Source organism: Phytophthora cinnamomi, assembly GCF_018691715.1.
Source record: "Phytophthora cinnamomi strain GKB4 chromosome Unknown Contig12, whole genome shotgun sequence".
Taxonomy (NCBI): Eukaryota; Oomycota; class Peronosporomycetes; order Peronosporales; family Peronosporaceae; genus Phytophthora; species Phytophthora cinnamomi.
Window position 1 is genome coordinate 840715 of NW_027150945.1, and position 25291 is coordinate 866005.

General features: G+C 54.5%; 7 protein-coding genes across 7 annotated transcripts; 3 read left to right on the forward strand and 4 right to left on the reverse strand.

Annotated features, from left to right (window-relative positions):
• Positions 1–70: 70 nt before the first annotated feature.
• On the forward strand, positions 71–1737 carry IUM83_13623 (Ubiquitin-specific protease; the record flags this gene model as incomplete). The annotated part of the gene is made up of 2 exons (XM_067938316.1): positions 71–1669; positions 1729–1737. 2 exons carry the CDS (start codon positions 71–73, stop codon positions 1735–1737), a joined length of 1608 nt encoding a protein of 535 aa, XP_067797891.1.
• A 4876-nt stretch (positions 1738–6613) lies between these two features.
• Positions 6614–8302, forward strand: IUM83_13624 (putative ubiquitin-specific protease; the record flags this gene model as incomplete). Its single annotated transcript, XM_067938317.1, has 2 exons — positions 6614–8083; positions 8159–8302. The coding sequence occupies 2 exons, from the start codon at positions 6614–6616 to the stop codon at positions 8300–8302; spliced, it is 1614 nt and encodes a 537-aa protein (XP_067797892.1).
• A 270-nt stretch (positions 8303–8572) lies between these two features.
• Positions 8573–9706, reverse strand: IUM83_13625 (Leucine rich repeat protein; the record flags this gene model as incomplete). Its single annotated transcript, XM_067938318.1, has 1 exon — positions 8573–9706. The coding sequence occupies one exon, from the start codon at positions 9704–9706 to the stop codon at positions 8573–8575; it is 1134 nt and encodes a 377-aa protein (XP_067797889.1).
• Positions 9707–10570: 864 nt separating this feature from the next.
• Positions 10571–14645, reverse strand: IUM83_13626 (Short chain dehydrogenase; the record flags this gene model as incomplete). Its single annotated transcript, XM_067938319.1, has 5 exons — positions 10571–11167; positions 11237–11249; positions 13741–14213; positions 14280–14495; positions 14571–14645. 5 exons carry the CDS (start codon positions 14643–14645, stop codon positions 10571–10573), a joined length of 1374 nt encoding a protein of 457 aa, XP_067797887.1.
• A 208-nt stretch (positions 14646–14853) lies between these two features.
• Positions 14854–15882, reverse strand: IUM83_13627 (Aliphatic nitrilase; the record flags this gene model as incomplete). The annotated part of the gene is made up of 1 exon (XM_067938320.1): positions 14854–15882. One exon carries the CDS (start codon positions 15880–15882, stop codon positions 14854–14856), a length of 1029 nt encoding a protein of 342 aa, XP_067797888.1.
• Positions 15883–18927: 3045 nt separating this feature from the next.
• IUM83_13628 (carbon-nitrogen hydrolase) lies at positions 18928–19681 on the forward strand (the record flags this gene model as incomplete). The annotated part of the gene is made up of 2 exons (XM_067938321.1): positions 18928–19023; positions 19112–19681. The coding sequence occupies 2 exons, from the start codon at positions 18928–18930 to the stop codon at positions 19679–19681; spliced, it is 666 nt and encodes a 221-aa protein (XP_067797898.1).
• A 115-nt stretch (positions 19682–19796) lies between these two features.
• Positions 19797–21005, reverse strand: IUM83_13629 (uncharacterized protein; the record flags this gene model as incomplete). Its single annotated transcript, XM_067938322.1, has 1 exon — positions 19797–21005. The coding sequence occupies one exon, from the start codon at positions 21003–21005 to the stop codon at positions 19797–19799; it is 1209 nt and encodes a 402-aa protein (XP_067797886.1).
• Positions 21006–25291: the final 4286 nt, after the last annotated feature.

Genomic DNA, 25291 nt, shown 5'->3' on the forward strand with positions numbered 1-25291 from the left:
TTTTTCCACCAATCCGCGCGTCGTATCCGTCTTCAGGAATCTGCCGGGGGGAGACTAGAGATCATCGGAGATGGAGGCGGCGACGCAGCAGCTCCGCGCGCTGCTGGGCGCGTGCGCGGCCGTGAGCGCCGCCGCGGCGGCCTCCACAGCTGCCCAAGAAGACGTCAACGCACGTGTGCAGAGCGTGGACGCGGCGCTGGGCCTGGCGCCCGAGCAGCGTCAGTTCTGGGACGAGCTCTGCGGGCCCGCGGCCTCCTCCGCGTCGCTGGCGCTGGCCGAGGACCTGGCGCTGCTGCTGGCGAGCACCAACGTGGCCGACGACAAGCTGCTGAGCCTGCTGCGCGTGCTGCTGGTGCACCCGGCGCTGCACTGCGCGGGGCTCGTGCGCCTGGCGCAGCTGACGTTCCAGGGCCTGAAGCGCGCCAAGCGCTGGGACGCGCTGCTCGCCGTGTCCACGCAGCTGCTGGACGCCGTGTACGCCAAGGTGCTGCTCAAGGACACGCGCGAGCGCGCGCTGCGCCTGTACGTGGAGCTGTTGGTGGGCTTCCAGCACTCGGCCGCGCTGTACGAGCGCAACGTGCCGAAGCTCGTCAAGCTGGCGGAGCTCTTGAGCGGCGAGGACGCCGAGGAGAACAAGCAGCTCGTGCACCCGCTGCTGGTGGCGTGCGCCGCGCTGGAGCACTGCCATAGAGGATACGAGGCGGAGGCCATGACGCTACGCAGGGCCATGAGAAAGAGCTTCGGCTCCCACGTGGACCGCCCCACCGCCGCGGAGGCGGAGAGGCTGCTGAGGGCCAGCGCGTGGGTGCTGCCCGCGGAGAAGCTGGACGAGATGCTGCCGTCTATTGAGGGCAAGTGGGTCGTGGACGAGTTCATCAGCGACCAGCACGGGAACGGAGGCCCGCAGAACGCAGGCTCTGTGCTGCTGAAGAAGACCACCAACTGCTTCGCCCACGAAGTGAAGGCGACGATGGTGGACGCCAAGGCCAAGCAGACGCTGGAGTTGACAGGGTATTTGTTCCAGCAGATGCCCGAAATGCAGGTGCTGCTGTCTCACCCGGAGGAGATGGAGGTCTCGCCGTGGGAGCTCGAGGGTCACTGGAGACAGCTTCATGACGAAGCTGGACCTGCGACGACTAGTATGCCGATGGCGCCTATTGCGGCGCCGACGTGGGACTGTCGGGCGTGCACTATGAACAATGAAGGAAGCGCGACCAAATGCACGACGTGCGGGACAGAGCGCCCCGCGGATGTTAATGTGCCGACGATTGCCAGCACCAGCAAAGGCAGCAACCCAGCGCCGTTTTCGGCGGTATTTAGCGCTGATTTATCGTTCATGCGCATGAAGTGGTCGCGTGGTGAGCAACAAGGTGTTTGGCTGGCGCGCAAGCAGATTGTCGACACGAATTTCGATCTTGCCGTGTCGCTTGCAGCTGCAAACAGCGTGATGATGGATTCCAGTAACCTGCCAGCGTTCGTGTTTTCTTCTGAAGGCAACCCGGCCAGCACCCTGGTGCTGGAACGACCTGTTCTCTCAACTTCGGATTGCACGGAGTTTACTGTTCAAATCTGGATTCGCCCGGAGCCGTCACCTTCAGGAAATGATGCGCAGGTTATTCTCGCGAATGGCCACGACTTCGAGTTGACCCTGACGAGTGCAGGGCACTTGGTATGGCAGATAGCAGGAGGCCGCTATACTGTAACATCTCGTGATGCTGTACCGTTCAGCGCGTTTAGCCACGTGACAATGGCATTTGGCCAAGACAGAATGGTACTGCTAGTCGATGGCTCTGTTGCAGGTGAATCTGTAAGATCGAACTTGCTGGATGAGGCTGGGCCTTCCGCGCCAGGCACGGCTCTGCTAACCATTGGTGGCAGCTTTGAAAGTTGCGATCCAAACGAAAAGGGAAAGGCACCAAGCTGCTTTTACGGCCAGATGCTTGACTTACGCATTTGGTCAACACTTTTGTCCAACCTTGATGAAAACTGGAGTATATGGAATACGTTGACTGGGCGAGAAGGGCATCTTGTTGGATACTACCCGCTAGCTGGCGATTCAGAGAGACTGTTGTTGGATCTATCAAAACAGCAAAATCATGCATGCGTCTTCGAGGGATATCGATCCCCAGATGGCGTCCACGATGCATCGATTTCGTTGATCAGCAGTTTTGCCCCTGCGACCCCTACAGAGGCCATTCCTGTGAAGAACGCGCTCGCCATATCTTTGGGAAGTGAATTCTTCGGCAGTGGCAAAATATCTCTTCCTAGCGACACAAATGGACTGCAAATCGATAGTGGAGATTCAGGCGCGGCTTTATGGCGTCAGAATGCAGTCTCTATTGCGGGCGGTTTTGAGTCAATGCTCTCTATCGCATCCCCGGTCGCTGATGATAGTCAGTCTTCTCGGAATACTGTCGTTTTTGCGCTTTGTGAAGCCTCTTACTGGGACCTTGTTCCTTTGTTGTCAGAAGCCGCGAAGATATCAAATGTGGTTCGTGACGATGGTGCAGATTCATCCCTTCGACACTTTGATGGATCTGCAATGCTGCTCAAAGTCACTTCGGATGTCGTTTCCCCGGGAATTCAAATGTATGAATTGGGGCTGTATATTTGGTCAAAAAAGCAAGGTAACCCACTTTCCCGCGTATTCCGCGTTGCTGGGGGGCCTTCTGCAGCCCCTTCGGATATTCAGATCAAGTACGAGCTGCCTGGGCGTGTTTTATCGATTGCTATTGGTGGCGTTGGCGTTGTGTTTGAAGTTGCAGTGGATCTCGAGGTTGCTCTTCGGTTGAATTCAGACACTCCAGTGCGTACTGGGCTAATTTTTCCTCCAGTCGATGCTTCGAACCAGCAAAAGTCGAACTGGTTGACGAAGTGGACATTCGAGGCGCTCACTGCTAATTCACCCGAGGAAGGTGAAGGTTCGGTATTGGGTAACGTGTATCCCCCTCTTCAATCTGAGCGTGCTGGTAATGGCGATGGTGGAAACTGCAGTGAAAATGAGACCATCACGTGTACCCGAGTGAGCACTGATGGAAGTGCCATTTCGCAAGAAGCATACGGCTGTCAAACGTGCAGTTTGGTTCATGGAAGTAGCATTTGTCGGACGTGTTCTGTTATATGCCACGAAGGCCATGAGTTGGTTGCGCTTGGTGTGATCACGACTGCTTGCGCTTGTCATGTTCGAGGCAACGGACTCTGCCGTTGCAACAGCGCTGTCCAGGTTTCCGATTTTCCTTTGCTCAGTCGGCCAGTAAACGCACCTCTGTGGGGTTGTAACAAGTGCACGGTAATCAATAGCGTTGACCTCAAGCAATGCAGTGTATGCGGCAACAATGCGCCGGAGATAAACGCTGCTGGGCCTTCTCAATCCACTTGTACAGCTTTAGCTTTGGTCGAACAGCCGAAGCCGGCTGTGGATTGGTCGTGTGAAGCTTGCACCATGCTAAACAATGCCACTGCTACAAAATGTTCTATCTGTGATACTCCACGAGCGACGCAAGCTGAGCCCGAAGTGGTAGGATCCAACCAAGAAAGCAAAACCGACAACGGGCTCACCACTCTTTACTACGCAGCGGAAGGTGCTGCTAAACAGGACCATCCCGTGGCAACACGGCCTACTGGTCCTTGGATTTGTGCTGCGTGCACAATGGAGAATGAGGCCACGGACAGTTCGTGCCACATGTGCTCGACGGTACGAGAAATTCCTATTGCCGCTGCTGTTGATACCTCCGAAGTGGTAATGGCGCTACCTGCCCCAAAGGTCGAAGCGACGCCTGTGTCTTCACCGATGAGCATGGATCTGGATGGGGGGAGTGGAGTTGCCTCTCCTGAACCTGCTGTGAATTTGCATGCCTCGAAGCTGGAAAACGTGAAGTATCTGGATGAGTACAAGAGGACGGCAGCATTAACATTCAGCCACTTGCTGGAAATTGGAAGTATGAATGACACGGTGTGGGAAACTACTGGTGGCAAAATGCATGTAGCCCTAGACAAGAGTTTCGTCGGCGAATACATCCGCGGTACGTACTTGGAGAAGGACGGAAAACTCAGTGGTCTTGCTAGGCTGACGGAGGATGGAGCATGGAAGCTTGATGGAAGGTTTAAAAAGACGACCCAGTCACAATCTAATGCTTGCACGCTGTACTGGGATAAGACAGCCTCTCGTTTTGACGGAAAGTGGTATCGTGGTGATGGATCTGGAGACTGGAAGTGCCTAGCATCTCCATATGCATCTGATTTTTGTGGACTTGCATCTACGGACCCGGCGAAGAAACCGAGTGAACTACAGCCATTCTACGCCGGTATGGTGAACATGAAGCAAAACCTAACAAACGTGTGCTATCAGAACAGCTTTCTTCAAACTCTGTACATGACGCAAGACTTCCGGCGCTTGATCCTGTCGTGTGGCGCTCAAAATTACTTCGCCCCATACGAGAACAACGGGACATTGAGCGGTGGGAACGTTGTTGGGACCATTCAGGACTTGTTTGCCCAGATGACTGCTTCACAGAGACCATATTTAGCTACCCACGCCCTTCAGCGATGCCTTCCTGCGGAGTTCAAGAATGGACGTCAGCAGGATACATCCGACTTTGCGCACTTCTTGATTGACTCGCTTAGCCAGCAATTGAGCCAGCATGAAGATACTATGGACGACATCCCATCAATTTTCGGTGGTCACCAGGCAACAATTTTGGCGTGCAAAACTTGCGGCAAAAAGTCTGTGAATCGCGAATACTTTTGGGAGCTATTACTGAATATGATCGATCTACGCTACACGCCGATCACTAGTATTTCCGCAGTGAGTGGATCCTCGATGGATATCCATACTCCAGAAGGATATGAGCGTTTAAACTCTGATCTGAACAAGGATCGCACGGGTGCACCATACGTATACTTGTGTGTGCAAAGATGCCCTGAGCGGGCGACTAGCGATACTTCGATGGAGGATGATAACGAGCGGATAATGCCTATCACGGAGCTGGTCGTAAAGGTGGCATTGAGTACTGATCCCAGACCCTCCATGCCGGGTTTTGAACGCGTGGAGCTCGATTTAAACGTCGGTGGTGGCGCTACTGCGGGCGGAAAGAAGCAAGTGTATCTATTCTTCCGCCGCGAGCCAAACGGCTCACCTATCACGGATCTTCAAGTGATTTATGGCAATGAAACAATTCCTGATGGCTTCAAACAAATTCAAGTGGACCTTAATCAGGGAGATGGATCCAAGGTGTATTTGTGCTATCGGTGCGACATGCCAATCACAGACTTGAAAATTGTGAACAGCGGAATTCCTGGATACCGAATGGTGGACCATCTACTCAACGTAAGCCATGAAGATGCTGTGAAGCAGTATCTTGCGCTTAAGGTTGGAGGCAATGAACCTTGTTTGACAGATTTAAAACTTGTCGAAGGTGGTTCTATTCCCATTTATGAGGAGCAGGGATGGCAATCACTTGGAAGCCCGTTTTCATCGACCCCTCTTGCCGAGCCTTCTTCGAGCGATGAACCGATTATGCCGGCGCAATTGATGGTTCGCCGAGGCCATGGCAACCCCATTTTCGCGGTTGATGTGTTCCGCGCACCTCGTCAAGTACCTAAATACAATGACTACGAAGTAATTGAGCTGGTCTCAGCTGAAACCTCTTCCGATGATATCGTCGCACAAGTAAAGGGCGATTGGATGGGAAGCGAAGAAACAGATCGTGGGCGGAAGGCAGTGCGTCTACGCTCAGTGTCAGAACCGATTTCGGATGCATTACTTGTGAAAGGGGCGCTTGACGACAAGGGAGAACTCTCTTGCATTGCTACACGGGTATCAACGTGGTCAGACTCTATTACAGCAGTACCTGCTCCCGCCGCTGAATCAGTTGTGCCTGCTGACGCCTCTGTACCCTCAAGTAGTAACACTGGCTCACGAGTGTACCGTGTATCTGGCTACTGGAAGAACGCAAAGGTGCCAAGTGCACAGCTTTTCGATGTGGAGTTGCGACCTGCACCGAGTGGTGTTGGCGGTGCTCCAGACACTTTGGTGACAACGTCATCGCAAGGGGAACCTGCGCGATCGTATACAATCAGCGGAACTATTGGCGATGGCAGGGGGAAACCCATTGCAATTCAGGGCGTTCAGACGTCTCGAAAGGTGAAGGTCAAATGGCCAATTTCCGGAATTGTTGTTCTACGTGGCGACGAGCGTGTACCTGAAGGCGTTCAAGTTGTTCGTGAAACATGCTCTGGTCGCTCAGGAAACCTGCTGGCGCAAACTGCATCACCTCACACGCTTTATCTGGCCGTGAAACGGGAGGAGGCACCTGCTGAGGGATACATCACTGATGTGTGTGTGATCTACGGCGAGATCGACGCTGTTCCCGAGCACTATACGTGCATCCAAACAACACCGGCGGGCCATTCGGCTAACTTAAATGATGGCACACCGGGCGTTCCTGTTTTCATTTGTTTCCGCCGTAGTGGAAGTGACGCAGTTGTGGGTAGTGAAAGTACCTCTTCTACTGGTCCTAAGAGCTTGATGGACCTCGCATTGATGTGGACTTCGGGTGCGCAACCAGATACACTTCCCACCGGATACACGAAAATCCAGCATACGCCTCTCGGCATGGAGGCCAATCTGAATCAGGGCACCAACGGCGTCGCGATTCACATTTGCTACTCGAAATGCGAGGTAAACGATATCGTCAAACCCCTCGAAAACGCGCTCAATGGCGAATACGAAATCACGAGTTCGCCCTTGCCGGCATTTGGTCGCTTCCTGAGTCTTTCAGTCGTGGAGGAACTGGAAGAAGTTCGGACTGTGGAGGGCAACTTCGGTATCGTATTGCATGCTCAGCTGATTGGGTCTATGAGTGGCTTGCTTGCTACGTCAAAGCACCAGCAGTCGGGAGACAAGAAGAGTCGCATGATTATTGGAGCATGGAGAATTGAGAGCCCGATGGCTGGTGGTGTAGGCGCGAGTATGAACGATTTTTTGCCGTCTAGCTATCCGTTCGAGTTGACCCTGAACGAAACAGGCACAGAAATGGAGGGGTGGTGGAGTGGTGCCGAGGGTACACCAGGCAGTGCGACTAAGCCTGCTGTCTCGGTTGTTACACCAACGAGTGGATCCACGACCACTTCAGCAACGTCTAGCTCTACTCCTGTTGTTATCGGAGGCAAGTGGAAGATTATTAAGGATGCGTACGTGCACGTGGCGTTCAAGAAGGATTACAGCACGGAGTGGCAGGATGGCCGGCTTGTCTTTTCGGAGCGCGTGTGGAGACATGACATTGAGTCCATGTTATCGCGCTTCGTTGCTACGCGTACGTTGGGAGGTGATAACGCCCTCTCATGTAGTGTGTGTGAGCGTAAGACCGAGTCCCGGACGCACACTGTGATTTTCGAGCCGCCCGAGCACTTGATTATCACACTAAAACGCATGTCTTACGATTGGACACAGCAAAAGGCGTGCAAATGCTTACACGATGTTCGCTTCCCCGCATTGCTCACTCTTCCATCGCTGAATGCTGAGGAAGAGCTTGCTGTTTACGATTCCAACAATGGAGAATCGACGCAAGCGAAGCAACAAAACCAGTCTCGCCAATATGGATTGTACGGAGTTCTGGTTCACTCTGGACTCACAGCCAATTCAGGTCACTACTACAGCTTCTGTCGCGAAAGCGATGAGAGCACGCGGCAGCTGCATCTGGAGGACTCGACGTTATCCCCGTGGATCAAGTTTAACGACACGAAGGTCGAGCGCTCCAACTGGACGGAGATCAATCGTCTAGTTTCAAGCACTGTGTCAGATACGGTCTATCTGCTGCTCTACAAGAAGCTCTCGTACGATCCAACACCTACGCACAGCGGTGGAGACCAAGATGCAGGTGGGGCCGATGGAGGGAACTCCGATGATGAGGAAGCGATGCTGCTCGCCAAGGCCATGGCGCTGTCCATGTCGGCCGCAAAGCACAACCAGCACCGACAGATGGAGGAAGAAACTAAGGGCGACGCCGACGCCTCCAACAACCTGGACAACGAAGACTCAACAACGCTGTCGACTACCGGTGTGACCAAGGCTCTTCTCAAAAAGGTACGATCGGATAATTTTTGCTTTGAATCGTTTTGACTGCTTGTTGACATGAACTCCGCCTTCTTGTCTTCGTAGGTGGAGGAAGAGAACGCGGTGTACCTGCGTGAATCACTGGCGGCTACCTCCAGTGCATTGCACGCAGACGATTTGCACACCTTGTTGGTGCTTCGCCACTCGCTACCGTTGCATCTTCGTTCGCTGCTGGACGAGATCTGTTAATAAGCATAGCATGCTGCATGCATAGTGTGCAATAGAGGTTCGAAGCTTGAAAGATACAAGTATGCATTGGTTTTGTTATCGCTCCCTCAAGTGTCAGGAACATGAACGGCACAGCGAGACCGAAATGATCAAAAGAAATGGCACGAATGCTGCAAGCAGATCCGAAGCCGAAACATCCAAGCTATGTTGAAAGGGAGAATCACGCAACTGGAAAGCAATGGGGGCCGCAGGCGACACCGTCATAGCAGAGCGACAACAGTGATAGTCCATTTACGCGGCAGCAGCCACCACAGCGTGGCGCTTGAACACGCCGGCCTGCTCGTCCTGGGCCTGCTCCCATCTGGCCAGCTTGCTGCGGTAGGTCTGGATGAGGAACTTGAGAGCCGTCGGCCCGCCAATGACCGCCTCGAGCTTGTCACGGCTGCGCAGATCCAGCAGCGTGAGTTCCGGCAGCCCTTCCGAGATGAAGAAGACCGAGTCCGACGTGAGCTTGGTGCAGCCCCAGAGACGCAGCTCCTTGAGACGGCTCATCGACGCAGCGACTTGCATGATGGCAACATCCGTGAGTCGCGAGCACTGCGACAGATTCAGCGAGCGCAAGCCCGGCAGCTTCTCACACAGCGTCTGCACGCCCTTGTCCGAGACCTTGTAGCAGTAGCGCAGGTTGAGGTCCTTGAGCAGCGGCAGGTGCGTGGCTACCGCCGCCACCACCCTGTCGTCCACCTTGTGGGCGTACCTCAAATTCAGCCTCTCGAGCTGCGCGCAGTGCTGCACGACGTGCACGATAGCAGCGTTGTCCACATTGTGGCAGCCCCACAAGCTCAAATCCTTGAGCTGCTTGCACTGCGCGATGGTCCGAACGTCTTCGCCCTTGACAGTGTGGCAGCCCAGCAAGTCCACGACGCGCAGCGTGTCCGCGTTTCTGCTCAGCAGCTTCTGGAGCGCGGTGCGATCCACCGCCATGTCCCTGAACCTGAGCTCCCGCAGACCCGTGCACAGGTCGGCAATGATCCCCAGCGCCTCCGCGTCCATGGTCGTGCACCTGTTGAGCTCCAGCACCTTCAGCGGCGCGAGCGCCGCCCTGGCGCCCGCGCTCTTGAGCACCGACACGTCAAAGCCGTCGCAGCTGGCCAGCCGGAGCTCCGTGAGCCCCGTGGGCGTCGAGTGACGCAGCACCGCCGTCCAGAAAGCCGGCGACTCGTGCCGGAACTTGGCGACGCACAGGTGCTCCGTCTTGTCCCGGCAGGCCTCGCAGCGGCCGCAGTAGGACACGACGGTGGGCGCCAGCGGCTCCCGCTCCAGCAGCGCCTTGGAGCTGCTGAGCAGCGCGAACTGCTCGCGGATGCCGAGGCAGTCCATCACCTGGCGCAGACTCTCGCTGGCCAGCGCCTCGAAGCCCGCCATGGCGGAGGACGGAGGGACGGAAGAGGTTGTATTCAATGACAAGACGGAGGGCTTAGAGCGATTGCCAAAAGGCCGTGCGGGTTTCGTGCGAGCGCTGGTTGATCCACTGGTGCTGCGGGCAGTCCTTCAGCATCCCTCGAGCTGCTGAGCGGACTGGGCGAGAAGAAGAAGGCGGGGCGGACCTCTCTCTCTCTCTCTGGTGGCGTTGGGGCTTGGAGGGAGGCGGATACGCGGGCGAGGCGGCGTGTCACGAACTGAAGGGAGCGCGGGAGACTGACGGGGGGACGAGGAGGCGGCACCGGCTGGCGGCTGAGGTCTTGAGTGTCTCTCAGGCGGCGAATTGCAGAGTGGCGTGGACTGAACGGAGGCTGCCATGTGGATTTTCTATTTCGACGCGCTCGTTGAAGATTCTGCTGGCAGTTTTCTCATAGTTTGGCTGGAGATGGCGCGTCGTGCGTGGCATTTTGCTTCAGACTCGTTCGGCTGAGTTTTGATTCAAACGTTTTGAAAGGGTTGGATAGGTTTGGACGGCGGGCACGGAGTTGCTGCCTGCCTGCATTGGCGCTCAATGGCACGCGGCACGTGGCAGGAGCAGGGTGCCGTTGGTTCAACACATGCGCCAGTGATGACGGAGGCGCACGTGGCGATCGCAGCGCGCTGGGAGCTCGCGCATCCCGGTTGCAGCTGTAGCATTTGCCATCTTGGTTCGAGACTCCCGACGGGAGCGTGTTGATCGCAAAGGACGACGTGGAGATGCAACCACCGCCAGCGGATGATGCCTCAAACGGTGCAAACGATGTGTATTGAACTCGCATTTCATTCGTGCCAACGTTCCTGCTACAGGTTGCCTGCCTGCCTGCCTACCTACCACGGCAGCTCCGGACTCGAGTACGTGGGGTCCGCGTTCAGGAACTTGCCCGTGTCCGCGATCGTCAGATTGTCGGCGACGTCCGCCACGGACGCGGCAACGTCGGCGGGCTTGAGGTGCCCGAGGTTCCCCGTGAGCTCCGTGTCGACGTACCCGGGGTGCACCGCCACGACCGCCACCTTGCTGTCGCGCAGGTCCCTCGCCAGCGAGCGAGTCATCATGTTGAGCGCCGCCTTCGACGAGCTGTAGATGTACTGGCCGTTGAAGATGTTGGCGTGCTCGTCCGCGTTGCTGGTGATGCTGCCCAGGAGGGACGAGATCTGCACGACGGACGCGCTGCCGCGGAGCTTGGCGGCGAGCTGCAGGTTGGGCTGCAACGCGCGCGTGACGAGGAACGGACCCACCACGTTCACCTCGTACACGTTTACGAACATGCTCTTGGTGGGCTCGACGATCTCCGTGAGCCAGCCAGTGCCGGCGTTGTTGATGAGCAGGTCGATGGCCACGCCATCAAGCTGGCGAGCCACGTCCGCCACGGACTCTTCGTTGGTCGTGTCGATCTTGACGATCTTGAAGGGTGTGAGGGCATTGAGCTAGATAGCTGGCGTTAGCATCAAGGCAGAATGGAGAGGAAAACTGAGAGCTCGAGTTAGAGAACAAACCTGGTCGGTGTTGCTGTTGGCACGGGCCGTGCCAATGACGTTCCAGCCAGCCTTGGTGTAGTAAGTCGCCAAGGCCAGACCAATGCCGCGCGTGCTTCCCGTGATGAAAACGGTCTTCTTGGTGGTGGCCATAGTTATGGTTCCTTCAGTTGGGCGCAATTTTTTAAGTGAGGAATCTGCTTGCTCCTGGGGATCGCAGGAACCGAAGGAGAACTTGCTGAACGTGTTGAGGCTGCCATGAGGTGCGGGTTGGTTCCAGTCTGAAATACTGTATAATACTCCTATCTTGATGTTTGTATGAGAGAGCAATCACGAGGATGACTGAATTGAAGTTATGCTTTCGAGGACAGGGTTATCAAAGTGTAAGATGTCTCAGGATGAGGCTGTCAGCCTACGGCCTAGCCTTCCTTTGGCACGTAGAGACTTCTCGTGTTCGACTCTGCTGCAGCGGCCAATTGCTTTCCAGAATTGATCCTCTCTAACACCAAGTTGCCCGTGGTTCTCACCTCGAGGGGGTGTAATTTTTTTTTCGCTCCAAGCTGGGCCTCGACCACTGCGTGCTATAATACGTGTACATATCGGTCCGTGTTTTCACTAAAGGGTGCCGTGATCCTGCGCGTATTACAGCAACTCGAATTAATATACGGACCATACCCAGCAAGTCTACCAACATACGGGAAGATCATTGGCGTTGTACGCAAGCACTTGGATAAAAAGCCGGCTGAACATTACTGCTGCAGTAGAGAGTACCAGAGCTGATACTGTGGCTCTTCCTGATCCTCCCGCACGTTAGAGCAAAATCTATCACACACAGGTCGCTGCAAACATCATCGTTATGAACCATGAATGACCCAGTACTGTCATGCATTAATTTACCGGAATACAAGAAAGCCGTGGCTGCAACTTACAAGAAGTATCAAACGTCTATTTGGCAACGCGCTCAATATGCCATGTCCGTGGTGCAGTTCGAAACCTCCATCCCTATTGGTATGATTGCTTTGAATTCTCAGATGTCTTTAGCAGTACTTTCGTAAAACTGGAACTCTTTGAAGTACTTCAATGCACTGTAGAACACTACGTTTTTGCAGCTTCGCGGCCAGCTTACAAGCTATTCCCTCCATATTCGTGTAAGAAATATGTGATGTTGCTGTACGTAATTCGGCGTGACAAAAAAATTCAGGATTCCCCAGTGCACACTGCGCTAGACTGCAAATCCAGCTCATCCACAAACCTATTTCCAAGCAAACCCACACCGAGCAATTCTCCGCATTCCAGTCGTCAATTCACGAACAAGCACCCCAACAATGGCCGATACCACCGCACACACTGTGCTTGTGGTGTTCACGATCATCTCGTCCACCTTCGTGCGTGTGTCGCCCTATCCGGATTTTCATCGCGTTCATAAAAGCAAGGACGCAGGTGAAGTCGCATCCCTTTCGGTTGTCCTGCTAGAAATGAGCAGGCATCACCACGATCTAGGGCTTTCTGGTCAACAATATCTTCCTATTGTTTGCGATATCGGTGTTTGGAGCCATCACGTCCGTCGTGTTCATCGTCATCTCCTACAAGTTCACTCAAGATCGCGTCTCCGTCCGCCGTGAAAGTATAATCAATACAGCCGTTGTTGAGCTGGTGGTTATTTACACAATCGTCGCGTTGACAACGATCAATCTCGACACGGAGTGAATACGACAGTCGGATGGATTTCGATAGCCACATCCGTCGCAATATTCGGATCGCCGCTCACGACTATCAAGAAGGTTGCGCAGACCAAGTCCGCACCATCGTTGCCCTTCACAGTTTCTCGCCAACGCGGTTAACTGTCTACTCTGGATCGTGCTGTGTCTTCTCGCCCAGGACAAATTCATAATGATCCCAAATGCTACGGGCGCCACGCTAGGCATCGCGCTAGTGGTGTTGTGTTTTATCTATCGCCTCAAGAATTGGAATTCTAATTCCCAGGCGATTGCTATCGAAATTGGCAACGCAAGCATGCACCTCAAGCTCTGACAGCAATCAAATAGGGAAATCATTCCCAGCTACTTCGCCTCAGGAGCAAAGCCTAAGCCACAACAAGCTCGACCATGATTTCTTGGCACGTCATTCTCCAACGATTCAGACAGCACATGCTGATAGCAAGTAGAACTACTATACAGCTAACATGATGACAGTGATCACACTTTCATTTCGTCCAAGAAATAGTTTAGCCTTACACCAGTGTTTCTAATAAGGACGGCCTCAGCAGCTGCATCCACCGCTCTGTATTCTGGCACATTTCATCCCAGTGCCCAGGATGGATTGTAAAGCCGGGATGATGCAGTCGTGTGTGGACCCACCGCGTCAAAACCACCACAATACCTTGCTCTCCTTTGACCCCTGCCGGGTTTTGCCGAACGTAGGAACTTATCTCCAATACTGAGCTCAAATCCCTACGAACTCTTGTCTCCGAGTGGAAGGGATAGCGCTCATCTTCATCGACAAAGTCGCAAACAACGACCCCATACCCACGCTGTTGGCCTATGTCACTTCCTTCCCCTACAAGCTTGGAGAAGAAAACTGTATTGGACTCCATTTGGTGTCCACTCTGCGTGGTCGTCACCAGTCGGTTCTGCGCTACGTCCGCATTGAAGCTGTCATTGTCCTCGCGGATGGTCACGCTCCCGAAGTTTTCGGAGCGACTGATTTCGAGATTGCTAAAGTACGTGATGAGCGCAGCGAAAGCTTGTTGCACTGTAGAGAACCGCTTGAACGGCATGACAGCGAAGGAACACGCGTAGTAGTCACCAGAGGACGCTTCAAACCCGTGGTCGTCGTGCATCGGTCGCCACGGTTGGTGGAATTGAGGCTTTCGCCTCCGTAGCAGATGAAGCCCGCGAGTGACGACACCATCTTTCATCGCCGTAAGCGCAGCCCGTCGAGAATTAACCCCCTTGTCCAAGTGGATGAACCGGTGCAGTGAGCTTCCCACCTCCGTGTCCTGCCAAATAAGGTTACAAATCGTTAGTGCAACGATCGCCGATTTCGTGTCCAGTGAGCTCCTTACAGTGAGCGAGTATTCATTCGTCAGTGCGTGGACTGAAGTGAATTGGACCTGCTGGTCCTGAACACTCCGCCGTAATAAACGGTTCTCCACCATTTTGTCCTTGCATTGCCGGTCCTTCTCCTTTTCTCCTTCCCGCGTCCCAAATGTCTTCGTTTTTAGACGCTCGAGACGTGCTGTCAATGTTTCGATCTCTAACAACAAACCCTCTTTCTCTTCCTGTCGTGAACATAATATGTAGATTATACAAGTAACGATGAGATACGTACCCCACAAAGAGGGGGCGCTCAGTACCTTGAGAATGGCGTGAGTGGACTTGCGGTATTTCCGCTTCCGCTTCTTCGGCTGCGTCGCTCCTCCTGCGTCCATGTCGCCGATTTTATAAGTGAGGTCCCGCGAAGGAAAAAAGACGAGTGTGCTGTAGCAGGGTCAGGACGCTTGTCCTAAGCCTAGTCTTCAAGACGTTCGTTTTCGGATTCCTACCTAAATGCATCAAATGCAGGAAGGCAGCAAGGCAGTACATGTACGCATCGATATTACCACCAAAAACACTGACAATTTCTCCACACTCTAAGTCTTAGTATCCGCTCGACTCACTTGAGGTGTCTGACTTGTCAACCTTCACCAACTTCAGCTCTGGCGCGCCTTGGTAGTCGACGTGCTTGCGCTCACGAGCATCGACACCGAGCCACAGCATATCGGGGCGGCTGTAGTGGCCGCAGCTGTCCACCAACGTGCGCGCAGCGATGATTAGCTTCTTATCGAGATCAGCGTACACCAAGCCTTCCTCCGTCTCCGGCAGCCACTTCGATAGCCGGCGACCATCAGGCCCGTAGATGGCGGAGCACCCTCCTCCAGGGCTGTTGTAAATGGGCCCGCTTTGCGTCTTCATGATATCGATACCGCGCTGCGAGGTCACGGCAGTGGTATGCATCACGAAGCACCCGCCCTCCACAGCGTACTGCTGTCCAGCACAGTGACTTCCCTCGCGACTCATACCCCAGTGGCCAGGTTCCCCTTCCACGAACGGATCCAGAGCTGGCCAAGAGCTAACGTGGATCTCTTCGCGCTGCAGGAACGTGTGGTACTTCAGCAGCGGCTGGATGTGCTCCCAACAGTTGAGTGCACCAACCTTGCCGATTGGCAGGTCCACGACGTTCATCAACGAAGAGCCCGACGCGTCTCCGAACACCGTGCGCTCAGCGTGCGTGGGTTTGAATTTACGGCGCTTCATGAGGATCTCGCCGGTAGCTCCGGAGATCGTAGCTTGCGCCATGTACAGCGAGTTATGGTCGTTCTCGGAGAACCCCAGCACGACATTGATATTGTGCGTGGCCGCAGCAGCGCGGATCGTTTCCATCTCCTGCGAGTCGACCTTCAGCGAGTTCTCGATGTACTTGACGGAGAGCTCCGGGTCCAATGGTCGGTCCCAAATCCACGCCGGGTAACCAGGGATGAAGCACTCAGGGAATGACACGAGCTCAGCGCCTCCTTCTGCAGCTTCTGCGATCAAAGAACACGTCTTCTTGACACCAGCTTGCAGGTCGAGCCATTCGGGCTCAGCTTGGACAGCGGCGACGCGAACGATCGATTCGGATGGAGCCATGGTGTTTTGGGTAGGGGAGCGCGTTGAACGAAGGAAGTTAAGGAATGCTCCAGCAAGAACCACAGATAAAATATAGCTAGCGCATCAGGGTGTGCTCCGCGCGATTGCCTGCTACGAAGAGGAACCTCAATCCTAGCCTCGAGGTGAGGCGTCGTTCGATGCTGCAAGTACATGTAGCGCCGGGACCGGAGGCAAAGGGGATGGAGAAGGTCATGGCCAATCGCGGCATGCTGTCTCCGTGCTCGTCATGGAAGTGTTAAACCAATGGCCACGACGGACGTTGTCGACGCGCTTCTGGCAACCTCGCGGTACTTGCAGTGGGGATGCGGTGGCGCGCAAACGTGCCAAATCTTTGAAGCACCGCGCAAACATCGGGATGAAACCTGTGAAGCACCGCGCAAACCTCGTGATGACGCCCGGGAGGTCTGTTGCCACCACCGAGGTCATTAGGTGCAGTACATGTACGTGTGCATGCTTTCGAGTGGCATACTATGCCAGCACCAAACTCCAGCTAAGTAATTCGTTCCACAAATTCACAAATATTTAGCGTTGGTTACACCAGCGTCTCAATGCTGCAACTGCCGATACTATCATACCTCGCTCCAGTGGCCTGGCAGGATCGGAAAGCCTGGGTAATGCAGCTTCGAGCGCACCCACCGAGTCAGCACTACGGCTTCGCTCGTCCGGCATCATACGCGCCCTCCAATACGGCGCTCAAATCTCTTAGAATTCTTGTTTCCGGGTGGCGGGGGTAGCGGCCATCTTCATTCACAAAGTCAAAGAGTATGACCCCATACCCGCGCTGTTGATCTTCGTCGACAAACTTGGAGAAGAAGACCCTGTAAGACTCCATGTGAAGCCGTAGTTAGTGACTACTAGTCACAAGACGATTATGCATTGAATCTGTCACTGTCCCTCGCGGATGGTTACATCCCCAAATTTCTCGATTTCGGGGTTCTTGAAGATTGAGCGCCTCAAAAGCGCGCTGGACACCCTGGAATGACATAACGGCGAAGGAAGACACATAGGAGTCTTCAAACTGTATGTCATTGGTGCGTTAGCAGGGCTGGAAAATATATAGTAATTGTTGTCGTCAAGCACAGAGGCCTTTGTTGTCGTAGTAGACGCAATCCTCGCGTAATAATGTCATCTTTCATGGCGGCGGGCGCATGTGCGTTCAGTTTATCAAGCGTGCGCTCAAGGCCTCGATTTCCACCAGCAACCCACTTTCTTTTCCTAGCAGCCAATGCAACAAAGTGCACATTTTAAACAAAGTGTCTTACAGCCACCCTACCTTGCCAAAAGCATGTGTGGACTTCCGATACTTCCGCTTCGTTTTTTCTGTGTGGGCTCCATCAAGGAGACGACAAAATGAAATCTATACCTCGACGCTAGTGTAGTACCGGTATGATATAACTACGAGCATGAGAGCATTTTCAGCTTCATTCCAGCGTCATTTTGCACACTCGGACAGCTGTCGCGCAAACATTTGATATTGATGAAGTGGCGCGCAAACACACCTGGGGCGTGCGAGATAGTTGCGAAAAGCAAAGCAACAAAACAATAACAACCAAACGTTCATACATGAATTTGATCGCACGTTCACAAGTTCACATTCGAAAACTACTACCAAGAAGAACCACTCGACTGTCGAGAGTCGACATGAGTTACGCTACATCACCAGCACACACCGTATTCGTAGTGCTTACGATAATCTCGTCCATTTTCGTCCGGTTATCCCCGTTCCCTGACTTCTACCGAATTTACAAACGCAAAGACACCGGAGATGTCGCCGTCCTGCCAGTCGTGCTTCTCGGGATGAACTGTTGCTTACTCACGATCTACGGCTACCTGGTCAACAATATCTTCCCGTTGTTTTTCGTCGCGATCCTGGGTATCATCACGTCCAGCGTGTTCATCGGTGTCTTTTACAAGTTTACTCCGGATCGAGTCTCCGTTCGCCGAGTATGCGCAGTCAATTTGATCGCCGTTGTGGTGGTGGTCATTTACACAGTCGTCGCTTTGACAACGTTCGTCACGCATCAATCTCGACACGAAGTCAATTCGACCGTTGGCTGGACTACAATTGCTGGCTCCATCGCCATGTTTGGATCACCTCTCGCGACTGTCAAGAAAGTCGTGCAAACCAAGTCCGCAGCGTCGTTGCCGTTCACAATGTGTCTCACCTACGCTGTCAACTGTCTACTCTGGGTGGTGTTGTGCCTACTCGCCCCGGATAAGTTTGTGATGGTCCCAAATGCTGCGGGCGCTGCGCTGGGTATTGTGCAAGTGATGTTATGCTTCATATACCGTCCCAAGAATTTCCACTCGGTGCAGACAATTGGCGTCGAAATTAGCGACTTGGAAATGCAAGTGTGCACTACAAGCTCTGACGGCAGTGACATGGGAAAATCGTTCCGTGCTACTTCTCCTCTACCGCAAAGCAGACAAAACCACATCAACGTCGGTCCTGACTTCGTGGCACTCCATTCCCCGACGATTCAGACAACGGCGTCCGATACCAAGTAGAATAACTGAAAACCGAACTGATGAACACGAACCCGTCTTAGTGCTTATATGTTTCCAATGGGAAGTTGGTGTTTTTCTTCAAGCCGCGCTCAGATTTACAAATTCCCCAATCGTTACTTTGAAATTTCTACAATATATGTATCTGAAAAGTGTTTTACAAACATTTCTTTGGCATTATCACGCAATTTAGTTGGCTGTCCATTGCGGGTTTTGTTTTGTTTGTTTGAGCGCAGTTATTGCACCGATGCTGATCTCCTTATTAAACGTTAATGCACCTGACTATAGAAAACAAAGTCGCGCTGCGCACGAAGAAACTCTGAAATTTCATGTGAAGCTTAATGCTGATCGCACGAGGAAACACTGAACTTCCTACTCGTCTCTTCCGTCTCGCTGACTCAACACAAGTGATCTCATCTATATTTTTTCTCGGTATTGTCCACCTGACTTGTTTCGCTCGAAACAGCCTGGTGCGAGTGCTCGTACACCTTCATTTGCGTCAGGTACTCGTCCGTCGCCCTGTACAACCTGTTCCTGGGCATGTCACTCATGTCCGTCTCCATGAACACCCGCTCCAGGATGTCGTCGTCCGAAATGCTGGTCATCATCGCGTCCGTCTCAGAGTCTTCTTGCAGGTGCTGCAGCCAGTCGGTCGTGGTGCACCTGAACAAGTCGTGCTGATCTGCTGAAAAGGTAACCGCAGCATCAGCGTCAAGAAGACGTGCTCCTTGATCGTGCAGACCGCGTCGGCGGCGTTGAGCTCGTGTCGTTCTCGGAATGCTTCATCCCTGGTTACCCGGCGTGGATTTGGGACCGACCATTGGACCCGGAGCTCACCGTCAAGTACATCGAGAACTCGCTGAAGATCGACTCGCAGGAGATGGAAACGATCCGCGCTGCTGCGGCCACGCACAATATCAATGTCGTGCTGGGGTTCTCCGAGAACGACCACAACTCGCTGTACATGGCGCAAGCTACGATCTCCGGAGCTACCGGCGAGATCCTCATGAAGCGCCGTAAATTCAAACCCACGCACGCTGAGCGCACGGTGTTCGGAGACGCGTCGGGCTCTTCATTGATGAACGTCGTGGACTTGCCAATCGGCAAGGTTGGTGCACTCAACTGTTGGGAGCACATCCAGCCGCTGCTGAAGTACCACACGTTCCTGCAGCGCGAAGAGATCCACGTGAGCTCTTGGCCAGCTCTGGATCCGTTCGTGGAAGGGGAACCTGGTCACTGGGGCATGATCCTCAAGCGTCTACATAGAGATTGATCCACACAACGTCCAACATCACATTAGGTCTCAACTCGCCACTAAGCCGTATTTCTCACGCTTAAATACACAACCACTACTCCATGCACCGACATCGACATCCCGGCCTACCCGCCTACGGAATCAGCAGCTCGCGCCGGTGCAGGTTGATCTTGTACTCCCACGACTGCTGCTGCGCGTAGCTCGACACGTAGAGCACGTACATGGTGCCCTTGGCGTAGAGCTTGACGGGGAAGAGTCTGCTCGGGTCGCTCTTGGGCTGCGCGCTCGACTTGATGATCTGCAGCTTGGCCAAGTCGAGACTGATGAGCAGCTTGGCAGTCGTGTTGTCAAACAGGTGGAACGTCGTGTCGGTGAGCACGCCCCAGCGCGTGACCACGGTCTTCCTGGCGGGCGAGGCGCTCGCCGGCGTCCTGGGCGTGAGCGGCGCCGGCGAGGCCAGCAGCCCGTTGCTCGAGACCTGCCTGGACCAGAAGGAGAAGGAGCGTCTCGGGCGCGTGGAAATGGGCGGCGCCATGAGGAACTGGCCGGATTTGCACGGCATGCGGGACGAAATGGGCGTGATCTCGAGCTGCACGGTGCCCTGCACGAAGCGGTGCAGGCCGACGATGGACTCCTCGACGGGGAACTTCCACTTGGCCAGCGGGGCGCTGAAGCTCTTCCGGTTCTCCCAGCCGGTGTCCATCTGGGCGATGGCCTGCCCCAGGAAGCGCAGGCGGCCCGTGTTGGTGACGCCGATGAGCGTCACGACGACGTCGCACTTGCTGGAGAGCAAGGGCACGAAGAACGAGTCCGTCCAGGTCGGCAGGTTCACGTTGGAGCTCTTGGCCGTGGAGAAGTGGAACATGAAGGGCCCGAACGGCTTCTTGAGCACGCGCACGTTGCAGAACGTGGCCACCACGTTGCGGAAGTCGCAGAGCATCTCCAGCCCCACGACGCCCTTGACCTGCAGCTCCACGGGGCGCCCCACGGCGCTCAGACGCGCGTTCAGGCTGCGGCGCGCCAGGAAGCAGCGCACGAGCCGCTGCGTCACGACGGCCGCGCGATGGCGCGACGCTCGCCGCTCCGCCGGCTGCAGCGTCTCCAGCTCCTGCAGACGGCGAGCCTCGGCCACCCGAGGGTTGGCAGGCGCCTCGCCCCACACGCGGCGGCTCTGAGCGTCCATGGGCGGCGTGCCGGGCATCGCCAGCTCCTCCTGCTCGGGCTCGGCGGGCGAGAGCTCCAGCTGCTTCTTGGCCTCGAGCGGCGGCGTGCCCGGCTCCGGCTGGTTGGAGAGATGCACGTCCTCGCTGGGGCGGCGGGGCGGGCGCACGCTCGAGGGCATCGCAGTCGGAGACTCGAAGGGGCTGGGCGTGTGCGCAGATGGAGGCGAATCTCGGTCTGGTCGGAACAGCGTTTGACGTTATGTTGGTGGCGACTTGGCTTTTATGTGGGGAAAGCCGAAACATATTGGGGTTTGTATGGGAGAGGGCGCATAACTCAGGCGACAGACTGATATGGCGATGGATGCAGGCGAGAGCTATACGTACGTGTAGTCTGTGCTCCATGGCGATGGAGGGATGATGTGTACTTAGTACTAGTATTTGCATGTAGTGGAATGCAGCGTGGCTGGGTAGATGGAGAGGTAGATGTCGGGTCCTCATACATCCGCGCGCTCGGGGCTTTAGGAGCTGCAGACTCGGAAGGACCGCCGTGGCGTCGCTGTCGGACGGGCGTAACGTGCGCACGACGCCTCAAGACGAGGCGTCGATGGCCTCAAGTGGGCTCGAGAAGGCGGCGGCACTTCTGGCGGAGAGCCAACGGGCTCTCCTCCGTCCAGGAAGGGGGTCGCTACACACAGACACATGCACGGGGGTCTAAGGTGGCGAGGCATTACGCTCTTGACTTGATGACGCACCCTCTTTGCTACAGTGTTCACCACCGAGACACCAGTCAAGTCGGGTTTGCGTCCCGTTACTTCATATATCTACTTCACAAGTTGAAGTGGCCTGGTACGACAGTTGAAAGCGCCCACGTCCCTCAGAGCAGAGAAACCTGCACTCGAGAAAGCAGCCCGCCAGTTCTCACAATTGCAAGCGAAACAAGGAAAGCTCCGTCTACTACTTGAGCGCGTTTTCGACGTTGAACATCCTGTGGTTTTCACCAGTGCTGGCTCGAGCACGGCGTCGTCGACGGAGCCAACACAACGCCACTACAAACTCCGCACCAGACAGAGCCAGAACCCTGACGTGATGAAGTTGCGCGTGGGGTGGCGGTCGATTCAGAGCAAGCTGAGCAGGGCTCGATGGTGGAGCTGCTGCTGCAAGAACAGAGAGCTCACGAATGGGTGAAGAAGAGGGAGAAGAATATGAAGAAGAAGAGGAGAAGCAGGGTACAGCTTTGTTGAATGAGTCCCGGCCGTCCGACGAGCACAACTCGCGTGGCGAACAAGAAACGTCACACCACCAAGAGCGGGAGACATCGTGTGATGACTTCAGGTCTGAGTCTGGGTGCCGAGTCCGCCGCGGCGTTGCCAGGTATTGCTGTGATAAGAGAATCAGAGTACGGTTCAACTGTGGAGCTGCTATTGGAAGCAGAGACGTATGAACAACGGGCGAGTGGCAACGAGAGAGAAGAAGACGATCCATCCTGGACGCGATGAACGTGGTCTAGTTGGGGGCAAGTGTTGGAGGCAAGATATGCTCGCGCCAAGGGTGCACGAACCTGGGACTATCCGGAGGAAGATGCTTTCGGCATGATGGAGGACGGCGATGTACACATCCAGGATGCACCAAGCCTCGCAAATCCGGGGGTAAATGTGTTACTCATGGTGGAGGACGACGGTACACGCAACCAGGATGCACTGAGGTTCGCGAATCCGGGGGTAAATGCTTGTTCATGGTGCACAGCTACACACACAAAGCAAGCTGAACCTGGGAGAAAAACTACTAGTTCATCGACTCTTCAAGAGGAGAACAAGAGGCAGAAGGAACAGGTTGAGGCGGAGGACATCTCGTCTTTCAACACAGCAGAAAACGAGATATGAGAAGGAGCCGTTTGCACTTCAGCTGGGAAAGATGGGGTGACGGAATTTGGACAAAGAGCAGTGAAGAAACTCAAGACGGAAACAATTGCTGCGGCGAGGTCCGACGGATGGAGAAGTATGTGGGAGTAGTAAACGTAGCCAGGTCGGCCGAACGCGTTTCCTCCTGGTAGTCGGTTTAGTGCAGCCTGGATGCGAGCACCTCTGCCCTCCACCATGTGCACAACACGTATTGAGGCTGTACTAAGCGGCAGCTAGCCGGGGGAAAATGCATTGTTGATGGATGGCAGTGATGCTCGTGCATTGGATGCTCCAAGAATGCCAAGTTTGCATGATGTTTGCTACTCGCATGCAGTGCGTTGTACACTAGTCTAACCGTGATCTAGGATATCCCACGTGTAGTGTTTTGCTATGCAATATTCCAACCATCGCGACGGTTGAAAAACTCGCGTCTCGTGCGGAATGTTGAGCTAAATGGACGGCGAGACGGATCGGGTAGCGTCCATATTTCCAGAGGAGCGATGCGAAGAACATGATGAACCCTTCAAGACCTCCAAGAAAGCATGTGTCGTCGCTCTCAAGCGCAAGATGGACGGCTTCGAGAACCAACTGGCGACGATCCGCGCGCGACTTGAAGCGCGACGAGAGCTTGAATCGCCCCAACGAGATTTTCACCTCCCGGCAGTGAATCCCACCCCCAACGCGGCATCAGGTGTGATACCATCATTTTCCTCGTCTATTGATCGACTGAAGCTCCCCTTGCTGCGACGAATTGATGGTACTCGAGTTGCGAACGCACCCCCACGAGACCCATTCCTCGAGGTGGAGAATGTTATTCACCGCACAATGACCCGAGAGCTTTACGTGCGAGATGCCGACATTGTGACGACGAAGGAGCTGGCTGCTGCATCAGCTACCAAGGACGCTCAGCAATTGGGGGAAGAAGCTCGGAAGCGCATGGTGGCGTACACTCAGAACGAGAGCGGGTGGCGGTTTGAAGAGCGAACTTCAAGATATCAACAGGTGATGGAGATGAAGCAGCGGGCTGAAAAGGCCCAGCAAGAAGCAGAACTGCAGCGGGATACGGTTCGGCAAATGAAGGCTTTGCTACGAGATCCATACAAAGAGCTTCGGTCTAGCCCAGTCCCACGAAATGACCTCACTCCTCTAGCTTCGACGCAAGACACGCCATTTCGGCGCAGAAAGGATTTCGAGTGGATTTGGATTCTCGCTTCGCCGTCTACAAAGTTAGCGTTCACACCTCGAGAGGAGAGCCCTAACAACGTGATCGACAGCGAGAAGGAGCTGTCAATGTACGTCGTGTACTACATCGCTACTTCAGGTGTGGACGCTAAACGTGTCGAAACTGCGGAGCAGTGGGAGAAATTATTAAACGACGACTGCCCTCCGACAACTGGCTGGATAGGCTGCTCGGTGCATGGTGTGCCTCCAGCTCCAGAGCTCATATCAGTTAGATCTGGAATCCAGACGTGGAGTGTTGCAGGGGCTGGTGCTGGCCATCTAAATGGTAAATATGTAGCATGTGGGGTCCACGACAACGTTCGGAGATTTAAGTCGTCTGCTGGGGTGGAGCTCTTCCGAAAATGCGTACCGGTAGATTCTTCACTTGCTCAAGTTCTGCATGGCGGTGAAACAGCACGACCCGAATCAGCCAGCTCTAGTGTTACCGCTGATAACTCGCGTGCAGAGGAAGATAGTGCGACGTCAAGAAAGATAGCGAAACCAGGCGTTGTTTTGCCCAGTGGGCTAGCTGCGATCGAAAAAGATGAACTTGACTTTCGATCAATGCAGCGGGTTGGCTCGTGGCTCAGCATGAACGAGTCAATACAAAGGAATCGAAGAATGCTAGCAAGCCGAAGCGCTAGCGATGAATTGGGGCAACAACCTGGCACCTCTTCGGCCCTGAAGCTTGACGGAAGCAGTGTAATGAATCAAGAGTCACGAGAAGTGGAAGACGCGAGCGACCTAGTCGAGTCTCGTCCTGAAATTAGTGTTCCTTTGTGTCGAGAATGGGTGTTGTTCGCACGATGTTCTAGGCTTCGAGCTGATAAAGCGACAGCTGGGGTAAGCGAGCCTCCGATGAAGGGAGTCGGTCTGGGTTGCTTGAAGCGGCATTACTACATTTCGTTCGAGGAGAAAAGAGAGATGACGATTTGGGCGCAGACAAAGGAGTCGTGGCTTGAAAAGAATGTTTTGAATGTGATCATTGAGCGCGAAGCACAACTGGATCGCGTGCAGCACTTGAGCCGCAGATGTATGACTAAATTCCAGCAGAACTTGCGGGATGAAACAGAGAAGACGAAAACGAAGCTGTTAGCGGAATTAAATCGCGTTCGCTTTTTGACAGTGAAAGTGTTAGAAACGATTGATCGCTGGCGGCAACACTCACGGAAGATTGGGTTTGCTCGATATGATAGCCCAGTAAAGCATGGTTCCAAACACAAAGCAACCAGCGATCTTTCTAGCAAGAACGACCCACATCCAGGAACAGAGGCCCCATTGCTTGGATGGTCATCGTCGATAACCTTAGATACGGGGAAGCAGCTCTACAAAGGTTCCAAGGCATT